Here is a 12,319-nt window from a genome sequence, read left to right as displayed (position 1 = left end):
TCCTGACAATCTTACAGAATGTATAAACTGCCACTTCTTTTCGCCGGATTGAAAACTTTAAGTGGCATCATCCTAAAACAAGCTGCTATTTATCTGAGCACCTTCTCCATCTGGTTATATTCTGACAGAAATCAATTCACACAAAGCCAGTGAATATTCCAAGTGCTGCCTTATTCACTGCATATGACATACTGGGATATTCTCATTATAAACAACGCGGATGACTTGATAGTCAAACATCCTGCAGAGAGAAGCCACTTGCATCTGAAAACAACATGCCTCTTAAATTTATAGCCCAGCACATTTTGGTATACAGAATTAATCCTATGCACATGAGAGTTCTTGTATCAGGCGTGTTTTTTGACGATCATTCATTATTGACCTATCTGTAAAAAAGAATTTAATAAAATGTTATTGAACAACGAAGTTTCATTTGCTGGACTATCAAGATTTCTATTCAAGAATGTCATCCATTTCTGTGCAGAATTCAAAGGGTGTTTAATAAAACGAAAGGCCGGTACCTTCATCGAAGTCGGCATCTTCCTCTGTATGCTGAGGAAAAGGAAAGCAGTTGGTGATTTCCAGACGGTCTTCTACCACCAGTCCAAGCAGCACTCCCTGAACCACTTCACTGCCTTGCCCTTCTTCATGGTAGTGCTTGATGATCTTCAGGACCACCTAAAAAGCAAGACCAAAAATAAATTATGTGAAAAAAAAACTTGACCTGAAACAGGGCAAGTGTCCAAAATTTTTAAATAAATGTAATTACACTTGAAGCCTCTTGAGTAATGGCACCTCTGATAGAGCTTTATAACTCTTCTAAAATGCCTAATTACAAACAAATACAAGCCGCCTATCCATCCACCTGGTCACACACGTGCACATGGGAGACAGCTAAAGGGTCCAAATAGTGACAATTCCATGCCTGACCGGGAGGGTGGCGAGGTGAACTGACTTTTTCTCTCAATCCTCTGCAGACCATTCATGTGAAATCCCACGGGGGTTCAGGAGCCTGTGATGACATAACTTCCGGTTCCAGCACCAACAAGGACAACACTTCCTTTCCCGATGACATTGCAATTCAATTAAAATTAATTCTCAAGAAGTTAATTAGCAGCACAAACAGGGCACTCATTAAAAACAAAGGGTTAGAATGAAAACCTGCAGCCACTGTGGTCCTCCAGGTCAGGAGTTGGCGACCCCTGGTCTAATGCCAGCCTACCCTTCTGCATATAAAAAAAGTCATCTCGGATAAATGAGCATTGGAATCATCGGATGGGATGATTCTCTCATTAGACTGGACGGCCAGCACAGATTCCGTTATAGGAAACCTAGCAGCGGGTAGGCAGCCAGTTGGCCGAGGTCTCCAAGACTGTGACTTTGCATTTGACTTTCTCTTGTATGATTTTAATCTCCGCTATTGTCAACCGACCATAGGTCATCGATTAATTAATGGGCGAATACTGTTGGTTTCCATTTGTGTGTACAGTGATCCCCCGCCTAGACCCATCAGCGATAGGTGAAAATCCGCGATATAGAAAGACCATATAAAGAAACATTTTTTTTAGTTTAAGCCTTAAAATACCCCTCCCACATTCTTTAAACACATAAAACACACTTCGTAAACACATATGATATGTGGATGTCGGGCTAAGTATATGAGTAACATAATAATAAAAAACAATGTAGCGTACCAAACATTCATTCAAGCCATAACGGCATGCGACATCCGCATAACACTTTCCTTTTCTTCTTAGAAGATGCAGGACGCTTGGGAGCCATCGTTGGGCTTAAAACAAAACGAAAAGTTCATAAAAGTCTTGCTCACAACAATTCGGACCACAAGCAAGGTACACAATATGCACAGAACTGAGATGCTTCAGTGACCCCCGCTCGCTGTTCTTGCGAGATTACACCACATTAGCAGCAGCCAATCAGAGCCCAAGAGAATGAAAATCCCGCTCTGATTGGTCGAGTCTCCTCTTTCAGCCAATAACGGGCCTTGTAAGAAATCATCTGAGTACTGTAATGCAAAATTCTTTGTCTACCGTAGTGACTGCTGAAAACTGTATGCTATGTTATGAATTGGCTGCAAAGTACACTACAGGTAGGATGTACTTATTGAATTTTTCCACGATATAGCAGGGGCGCGATAGCTGAACGGCGATACAGCGGGGGACCACTGTAACCGGTTTCTGCCTTGTTCTCTGTGTGTTTTAACAAGTCTGCATTTATATGTGTGTACCAGTTCTGTACAGTTGTGCTTGAAAGTTTGTGAACTCTTTAGAATTTTCTATATTTCTCCATAAATATGACCTAAAACATCATCAGATTTTCACTCAAGTCCTAAAAGTAGATAAAGAGAAACCAGTTAAACAAATGAGACAAAAATATTATACTAGCTCATTTATTTATTAAGGAAAATGATCGAATATTACATATTGGTGAGTGGCAAAAGTATGTGAACCTCATGGATGATCAGTTAGTTTGATGGTGAAATTCGAGTCCAGTGTTTTCAATCAATGGGATGCCAATCAGGTGTGAGTGGGCACCCTGTGTTATTTAAAGAACAGGATCTATCAAAGTCTGCTCTTCACAACTCATGTTTGTGGAAGTGTAACACGACACAAACAAAGGAGATTTCTGAGGACCTCACAAAAAGAGTTGTTGATGCTCATCAGGCTGTTAAAGGTTACAAAACCATCTCTAAAGAGTTTGGACTCCACCAATCCACAGTCAGACAGATTGTGTATAAATGGAGGAAATTCAAGACCATTGTTAACCTCCCCAGGAGTGGTCGACCAACAAAGATCACCCCAAGAGCAAGGCACACGTGTAATAGTCGGCGAGGTCACAAAGGACCCCAGGGTAACTTCTAAGCAACTGAAGGCCTCTCTCACATTGGCTAATGTTCATGTTCATGAGTCCACCATCAGGAGAACACTGAACAACAATGGTGTGCATGGCAGGGTTGCAAGGAGAAAGCCACTGCTCTCCAAAAAACATTGCTGCTCGTCTGCAGTTTGCTAAAGATCACGTGGACAAACCAGAAGGCTATTGGAAGAATGTTTTGTGGACGGATGAGACCAAAATAGAACTTTTGGTTTAAATGAAAAGCGTTATGTTTGGAGAACACTGCATTCCAGCATAAGAACCTTATCCCATCTGTGAAACATGGTGGTGGTAGTATCAGGGTTTGGGCCTGTTTTGCTGCATCTGGGCCAGGACAGCTTGCCTTCATTGATGGAACAATGAATTCTGAATTATATCAGAGAATTCTAAAGGAAAATGTCAGGACATCTGTCCATGAACTAAATCTCAAGAGAAGGTGGGTCACGCAGCAAGACAACGACCCTAAGCACACAAGTCGTTCCACCAAAGAAAGGTTACAGAAGAATAAAGTGAATGTTCTGGAATGGCCAAGTCAAAGTCCTGACCTTAATCCAATCAAAATGTTGTGGAAGGACCTGAAGTGAGCAGTTCATGTGAGGAAACCCAACAACATCCCAGAGTTGAAGCTGTTCTGTACGGAGGAATGGGCTAAAATTCCTCCAAGCCGGTGTGCAGGAATGAGCAGAAGTTACCAGAAATGTTTAGTTGCAGTTATTGGGGGGTCACAGCAGATACTGAAAGCAAAGGTTCACATACTTTTCCCACTCACCAATATGTAATATTCGATCATTTTCCTCAATAAATAAATGACCAAGTATAATATTTTTGTCTTATTTGTTTAACTGGTTTCTCTTTATCTACTTTTAGGACTTGAGTGAAAATCTGATGATGTTTGAGGTCATATTTATGCAGAAATCTAGAAAATTCTAAAGGGTTCACAAACTTTCAAGAACAATTGGTATAATCCATACTTGTATTGCACTCTACACAGATTTAATGCCTAACAATGGTCAATAGAACGGGATGCACCTGGGCCAAATTTCAAATGTCACAGCAAGGGGATCTGAATACTTGTGTCAAGGCGAAATTTCTGTTTTTTTTTTCTTTTAAGAAATTTACAATGTCTCCTAAAATTCTGCTTTCACTTTGCCTTTTTGTGGTACTAAATGTAATTTGATGTGTGGGGAGTATAACTTTAAAGAATTTTAGCAAAAGGCTGCAACATAACAAAAATACATTCTTGAAGGCACTTCTGTATCACAGAATAATAATTGGGGTGAGAGAATAGTATTTGAAGACGCTGGCGACTAAATCTCCAGGAGGACCAGCAGCAGGCATTATTAGACCCGTAGAGACACCAGTGCTCAGTACGACAATCTGCTTATCCTGTGTTGATTCCACACTGCATTACATTACAGACGCCATCCCACGATTTAGTCAATCCGCACCATCGGTTAATTACACTTAAACAAGACATTGTACAATGCGGAGAGCAATGAAGAGTGATGAATTAGCTGGGGAAAAAAAAAAACAAAAACAAATGGCCAAAGGCAAAGACACGAGAGTGTCAAGGCGATAAGGATCATGCTAAGTCAAGCACAACAAGTGGACCTTATTTCGCAGAGGTCTAATCCATCCAAGCAAACCCAAGCAGAAAGCACTTGATGGCCTTGTTGCTAACAAAGCGCTATTGATTTTCATGTCTGGAGGCACTCATAATACTCTAATGGATTTCAGCATGAACACAGGAGGAAAACACATTTTGCATAAATATTGCACACAAGCATCCAAGTAAAGTGTTCTGAATCGAATAAAGCGGCGCCTATTTTCTAACAGGACAGTAATAAATATTGTGGCAAACAACAACTCAGAAATATATTTCTTCACCCACACTTGTTCCAATGAGACTGCAGCTTGACATCAAAGAGCGATTTCAAAAAAAAAAGTGAAACAAGCTGCCCTGTTTTTCTCTGATTATATAACGATAAATAAATGTACAATTTCAAAATGAAAAAAGATGCATTAAGAGGTGGCACGCAACAGCGCGCATTTAAATACCTTAAACTAACTAAGCAAACAAACACACATAATCAAATAACAATACCTAGAAATTACTCCAGGCGGGGGTTTCAATCGGGGCGTGAAAGGCCCTGCCAGGCTGGGCAATCAGAAATTAAACTTGAATATTAAGCGGACATCTGCAGCACACAACCAGGCCCGCTGGTTGGCACTCTGCATACCACTAAAGTGAAACTCAGAACGCAGACGTGTTCCTGCTCAGCTGGTTTTGTGAATCGGCGAGGATTTCAATCAGGATGGCTGCCAATGAAATTCACCTTCTGACCATTTGTTCAAAACAAGGGAAAAGAGAAAAGAAAAAAACAAACACACACACCAATGGTAGACTTCAGACATGTCAGTTTATACCGGTACATGCATGTGTACGTTTGTGAGGCTGAAGGACAGCGTAAGAGACAGTGGAGCACCGCCAGGAACGGTGCGGCCCACCTTCTCTGCTCATTCTGAACACCTCGGACTATAAATGTAGCGCCAGGTCACGACACGTGCAGGAATCCTCTAATAATTCTGCACTAATGTGAGGTATTGTCAAGGAGGATGAGACGGAGGAGAGGAGATCTTTGAGGATTGTCTGCAACGCAACGTCAGCAAAAGCCAAGGTACCAGTCGAGTGTCAGATCAGCAGAGCTGCCCCACGTTGAAGTGCCAATCAAATTGAACACATCGGATGATGCTTAGCAGCCCCAATTTTAAACGCCGGTGATGTTATGTGACATGTCCAGTTATTTATGTTTATCTCTAAGCACCCATTTTACGATTGCAAACAGGAAGAACCGGCCTTTCGTATAACGTATAACTGTGACAAGTGGTCTGTGGTGTTGTGCAGGTTTTAAATAAATAATTGTGCTCGGAATGGGCGCCGGCGTGCGCAAGATGGTGCCACTCCAGGGTAGGTTGTGGTAGCCTGGCTAATCACGCACTCACATGCTAAAGAGAGGCGGATCGTTCAGGTGCCACATTCACACCTTGGAGTGGAGTGCCCAATCAAGACAATATAAGGAGTCTGTACAGCAGAGAGAAAGAAAGGGAATAAGAGAAAGGACGGAAACGGAGCAAAGGGAGAGAAAGGGGGGAATGGAGGATAAGTGGAGAGGAGAAAGAATGAAAGGAAAAGAGAGAGAGAAGAGGGAGAGAGTCCATGCTGAAGAGAACAGAAGCAGGTGATCGGGTGCGAGCCTCAGGGCCGTAGGAGGCACAGGCTGAGGAAAGGACGCTGCTACTGAGCAATTTCAAGGGAGTAGGAGCAGGAGACGTGTGCGGCCCGGCATGGCATCCCGTGGATTTTGAGAGGAACAGACGGTTGACTGCAGCATCCCCTCTTACTGTGAGGTCTGGACAGGGTAAGTGGAGGAGAAGGCAACTTTTAGAGAGAACTTTTGGGGCTCGTGATTTTTTTAAATGGATTTTAACATCATTTTCAATGGACTGTTTATTTATTCATTGACCTGTTTTAACCTCTGCACTGATCACCTTGCTTTTATCGAATTAGTTATTGATTGACTATTTAATGATTTGCACTTTTTGAGCACTGTTAATTTTTTTGGATGGATTTTTAATAAAAAGCAATTGACACTTGTACTTTTTACATCAACGATTCGGGGTCAAGAGGCTCTCAAACGCAACAGGAAGCATGGAGCCGACCGAGACCGTCACAATACCCCATAGGCCAAACACAAACACCATTTCAGGAGCAGGTTGTTATTTCACTCAAGTAATCTACTGCAACCGAAATATGATAAATGAATACTGTATAAACTTGCGTATAAGTCGGGTCTTGAAACCCAAAAAATCTATCAAAAAAAAATCAGACCCCCGACTTATACAGCCATTCAAAAATACTTCTTGCCTCCTCCAATCTCTCACCAGTTTCTCAGACACATTGAATTTTGTTCCAGCAGCGCAGTCACCAATTTCTTTCGCCACTTCAACGACTTTTAATTTGAAACCAGCTTCATATTTTCTTCTGATCGAACGCTCCATCATAGATAAGGGATGCTCTTACGATAAAAGGTGTGCGAGATACAAAAAACACAAAAAAGTGCAAACGTCGCATCGGAATAGTTCAGTTATTATCGTGTGGTCACATAGGCAGAATACATGGAAAAAAGAGGCTATGTGCTCCGTGGTTACTCTCTCAGGTGGCCATTAGCATATCGTAATCTCTTGGACCAATAGCGCGAGTTTTCCACATTCGACTTATACGATACCAGAAATTATACGGTAAAATCGAGTCCCGACTTATACAGCCATTCAAAAATACTTATTGCCTCCTCCAATCTCACACCAGTTTCTCAGACACTTCGAATTTTGTTGCAGCAGCAGCGCAGTCACCAATTTCTTTCGCCACTTCAACGACTTTTAATTTGAAACCAGCTTCATATTTTCTTCTGATCGAACACTCCATCGTAGATAAGGGATACTCTTACGATAAAGGCGTATGAGGTTGTGAGATACAAGAAACACAAAACAGTGCAAACAACACTTCGGAATAGTGCGGGTATCACCATGTGGTCACATAGGCACAATACAAGGAATACAAAAAGGCCGTGTGCTCCGTGGTTACTCTCTCCGGTGGGCTTTAGCAGATTGTAATCTCTTGAATGCAGAAAACTCCTGCTGTTGGTCCGACTTATACGACAAACATTATAAAATGGCAGAAATTATACAGTAAAATCAAGCCTCGACTTATCCATGGGAGAACTTAAACACGAGTTAACCCAGAATATAACAAAACAAATGTAATAATAATAATACATTTTATTTATGTAGCGCCTTTCATATACTCAAGGACACTTTACAATTCAATAAACACATTAACAAGACAGTAGAAATTACATACAAGAAAATGAATACTCATTGAAAAGATGTGGTTTTTAACAGGAGTTTGAAATGAATAATAGATTTCTCCTCGCGAAGGCTGAGAGGAAGAGCATTCTAAATTTTAGGGGCTATATAACCACCAATATGCACATATACAAAGATAGGAATTATAAATGTTCAATTAATAAATTCTACAGGTCCAAAAAGTCACAAGGCTAAAATCCTAACAACAAAATCCCAGAGTCGAGGTGTAACATCCAGTCAGTGGATGGATGCTCCCTTGAACAGGTTTTTCACATTGGATTTTGTTTTGGCCGTTGCTCATTCTTGGGTTGCCTTTTCTGAGGCAACATTCTGCCTCCTTTTTGTTTGAATACTGAACCTCCTTTTAGTTAATAAACTTTTATTATTTTTGTTTCTTATGGGGTTAGTTTACACACCACTTCCTGCTTGAAATTCATAGGTTGTGTGTGTGTGTGTGTGTGTGTGTGTAGGCCACAAGCCTGCTCCTTGAGTTTCAGGGCCAGGCCCGCTTTGTGCTATTGAGGTCTACTGTACTTGCATTTTTTCAGGCCAGTCTCGAGTTTTATGAGCCCAGCAATCCTAAAACATTTTTAGACAAGATGGAGTTTTAATGGCACTATAAGAATACATAAGCTGCCATTTTCTAAATAATCCATACCCCTCGTTTACATAAAGGATTCTTTGATTTTTTTTTTTCATTTCCTGTAACACCAAAAGGCGGCCATCAATAGTAATCAATTTACCTCTGGCTTCTCTTTTGACTTTAAATAGAAACTCGGCTCTTCTCCTGCCAACTGTTCTCATCACAGCTGCTTTCACTATTCCTTCATTAATGCAGTAAAATTGTGAAAAACAAGAGAGCCTTTAATGTCTGCTCGATCATTTTATGTGGCAGTTCTATAAAAGTCTCTCAAACCGAAATTGAGTTTGGTGTCAGAGGTCCGTCTTAACAACAGTCAGGAACTGACAGATTCTGCGTCCTCTGCAGTGCCAGCACAACAAGCGGAAGTTTTATGAATTTTGTTTCAGAGGTAAAGCAGTATTTAATGGGGGATAAATGGCCTTTAACTTCCCCATATTTAATATCTGTCAAAAACATGTAATTCAATGCTTCTTTAATCACCATTGATAATAAAAACAGAACCCTCTAGCGCTGCATGTGTACCAATGGGGGGGTAATGTGGACACAAAAGGCTTTGTCACACGCTGCAGGCCTTTTGTGCTGATGATCCTTGGTGGGGAGTTACTGAAGCCCAACAGCTGCAGGCCAAAAGGACGGGATGAAAAAGCATCGAGCCGTTTAAAACCTACAGTATGGACGGTTACAGCATCACTAATGAGGTTCAAGCGGTGCGCATCCCTCAATACGTGCAGCGTGCAATGTTAAACATCTGTCTGGTTAAAATTTAAAAATGCAGCATTGACACCAAAGGCGCTTTGCCATTTCTGCACATTCATTTATACAGTTTAACAGTTTGAGTTAGATACAGTGGTGTGAAAAACTATGTGCCCCCTTCTTGATTTCTTATTCTTTTGCATGTTTGTCACACAAAATGTTTCTGATCTTCAAACACATTTAACCATTAGTCAAATATAACACAAGTAAACACAAAATGCAGTTTTTAAATGATGGTTTTTATTATTTAGGGAGAAAAAATCCAAACCTACATGGCCCTGTGTGAAAAGTAATTGCCCCCTGAACCTAATAACTGGTTGGGCCACCCTTAGCAGCAATAACTGCAATCAAGCGTTTGCGATAACTTGCAATGAGTCTTTTACGGCGCTCTGGAGGAATTTTGGCCCACTCATCTTTGCAGAATTGTTGTAATTCAGCTTTATTTGAGGGTTTTCTAGCATGAACCGCCTTTTTAAGGTCATGCCATAGCATCTCAATTGGATTCAGGTCAGAACTTTGACTAGGCCACTCCAAAGTCTTCATTTTGTTTTTCTTCAGCCATTCAGAGGTGGATTTGCTGGTGTGTTTTATTTAAGAATTTAAAACACAGGTAAAATATTGGTGAATAATTTGAATGATGGAACTTGCACAGTTAATAACACTTACTGAGAAGCCGAGCAGGATTAATGTCAATGGAAACTTTACTTATATAGCACATTTAAAACAACATAGGAATGCTGGGGCCAAAGTGCTTTACAATAAAAGAAGGAAAAACATACAATTAACATAAAAAAAACATAAACAGAGTAAAATAAATGAACATAAATAAAATAAACTTGAAGTATAATACTTGGAGTATTACAGTTTAATGGTAGTGGGTCAGAGCTGGAGCCTCACAGACCCGGCATCCTGGGTTCAAATCCTGGGCGGAGTAGCTGTCTGCGTGGGTCTTCAGGGTTCCCACTCTCTTTTTAAAAAACGATTTTTTAAAACTAGGGGGCTTCGCTCGCCAACCCTCTGACCTGCGCTATGCGCCAGCCACTCCACATCTCTGCCGCTCACATATGTGCATTTCATTTTCACCAAACAACCAATCTATTAATTCTCGCGGATACGCCTCTTCATTGGGAAGAAACACTACTTTTCCCTGATGGCAACACGAATTAGCCGATCTACAAGTCTCTGTGATTTAAAGTTTAATTCCGAACAATATATTCAATCTCTTTTCGCTGTTCCGTTATGTCACCGAGTAATAATTTCCATTTGTTTGTTAGCACTAATGCGATCTTTACTATCATTTTTTGAGACTTTCGAATTTTTGTACTTCCATTGTCTATAACCTGCTCTTCATGTGTACCGCGCCAATGTTTTTCAATTCTTTACGACGTTCTACTTTGTCTTTTATTTCCGGTCCCCGGCCCGGAGTAAATCTTTTGCCACAAAGTCTCATCTCACGGGATATGAAAGTGTCTCTCTTCAAAAGATCACGTCTCGTCACAGGATAAAAAGTCTCACCTCCCAAGATTTTTTTTATTATAATAGAGAGAGAAATTTTTAAAAATTGATGTTTATAAAAAAAAAAAAAATGTTATAGTTTCAACCTTTATTGAAAGTTAATTGAACCAAGGTGAAAGTTTAACCATCTTAATGCAACGGTACACAAAGCACTGAGGAAGATCAACCCCCATAAGGCAGTTGGACCAGACAACATCCCTGGGTGGGCTCACAAAGCATGTGCCAACGAGCTGGCTGATGTTCTCTGCTCCATCTTCAACCTTTCCCTCAGTCAGCACATCCTTCCGTCCTGCTTTGAGACTACGATCATCGCCCCGCTTGGTAAAAAAAAAAGCCCACCTGCCTGCCTGAACGATTACTGGCCAGTAGCACTCACTCCAATCATCATGAAGTGTTTTGGGAGAGTGGTGCTGGCCCACATTCAGAGCAGTATACTGGACATTCTTGACCCCCTGCAGTATGCCTACCAGCCCAACAGGTCCACCTCAGATGCCATCGCGGTCGCACTACATTATTCCCTCTCCTACGTCAGGATGCTCTTTGTGGACTACAGCTCTGCCTTTAACACGGTTACCCCCCATAAACTGTCTGCACTTGGCCTGCATCCCACCCTCTATGACTGGCCCGTAGACTTTCTGACTGGCAGGCCCCAGTCTGTCAGGATTGGTAATAGGATTTCAGCCACCATTATCACAAACACAGGCACCCCACAGGGATGAGTCCTCAGCTCCATCCTCTACACCCTGTTCACCCACGATTGTGTCGCCTCCCACAAAGATAACATCATCCTAAAGTTCACAGATGACACATCACTGGTGGGGATGAGGCGGCCTACAGGAGGGAGATGGACAGTCTGGCGTCATGGTGTAAGGACAACAACCTCACCCTCGACACAGACAAGACGAAGGAGATGATAGTGGACATGAGGAAGGAGGGGAGACCTCACCGGCCACTGTTAATCCGAGGGCTTGAAGCGGAGAGCGTGAGCGGCATTAAATACCTGGGCGTCTACATCAGTGAGGACCTCACTTGGACTCTTAACACCACACAGCTGGTCAAGAGGGCTCAAAAGCGGCTGTACTTTCTGAGGAGGGTGAGGAAGTTTGGCATGTCGACTAAGATCCTCTGCAACCTTTACAGCTGCATTGTTGAAAGCATCTCGACCAGCTACATCACGGTGTGGTACGGCAACACCACTGCTATGGACCGCAAACACCTGCAGAGAGTGGTGAAGACTGCTGAGAAGATCACCAGGACACCACTGCCATCTCTGCCGAGCATCTACAACTGCAGAGTCCACAAGAGAACTGCCTCGATCCTCAGGGACCCCAACACGAACTGTTCACACGTCTACAGTACCCTCAGGCAGGAAGTTTAGGAGTATGAAATGCAGGACTTCCAGGCTAAAGAACTCTTTCTTCTTCAAGGCCATTAGACTCCTAAATAACTGACTGGAGTTTATAACCGTGGTCCACCTCCTCCTATCGACATCACACAACTGTCTTTGACTTGTCCATCACACACCTACTGCACGTTACACTTTATATTTCTATTCAGTTTTTTATATTTTATGCTGCCACTGCTACTTATTAT

General features: G+C 41.8%; 1 protein-coding gene across 1 annotated transcript in view; it reads right to left on the bottom strand.

The window, feature by feature from the left end:
• Positions 1-12,319, bottom strand: part of LOC120516947 (eukaryotic translation initiation factor 3 subunit H-like) — a 214,945-nt gene that overhangs the window by 136,599 nt on the left and 66,027 nt on the right. Inside the window, exon 2 of the mRNA XM_039738986.1 lies at positions 522-678. Within this exon, the coding sequence (XP_039594920.1) occupies positions 522-678 (157 nt within the window). The remainder of the gene's footprint in view (positions 1-521; positions 679-12,319) is intronic.

This window comes from Polypterus senegalus, chromosome 16 (genome assembly GCF_016835505.1).
Source record: "Polypterus senegalus isolate Bchr_013 chromosome 16, ASM1683550v1, whole genome shotgun sequence".
NCBI classification, from domain to species: Eukaryota; Metazoa; Chordata; class Cladistia; order Polypteriformes; family Polypteridae; genus Polypterus; species Polypterus senegalus.
The sequence above is the reverse complement of the archived record's forward strand: the minus strand, read 5'-3'. Positions and strand labels throughout refer to the sequence as shown.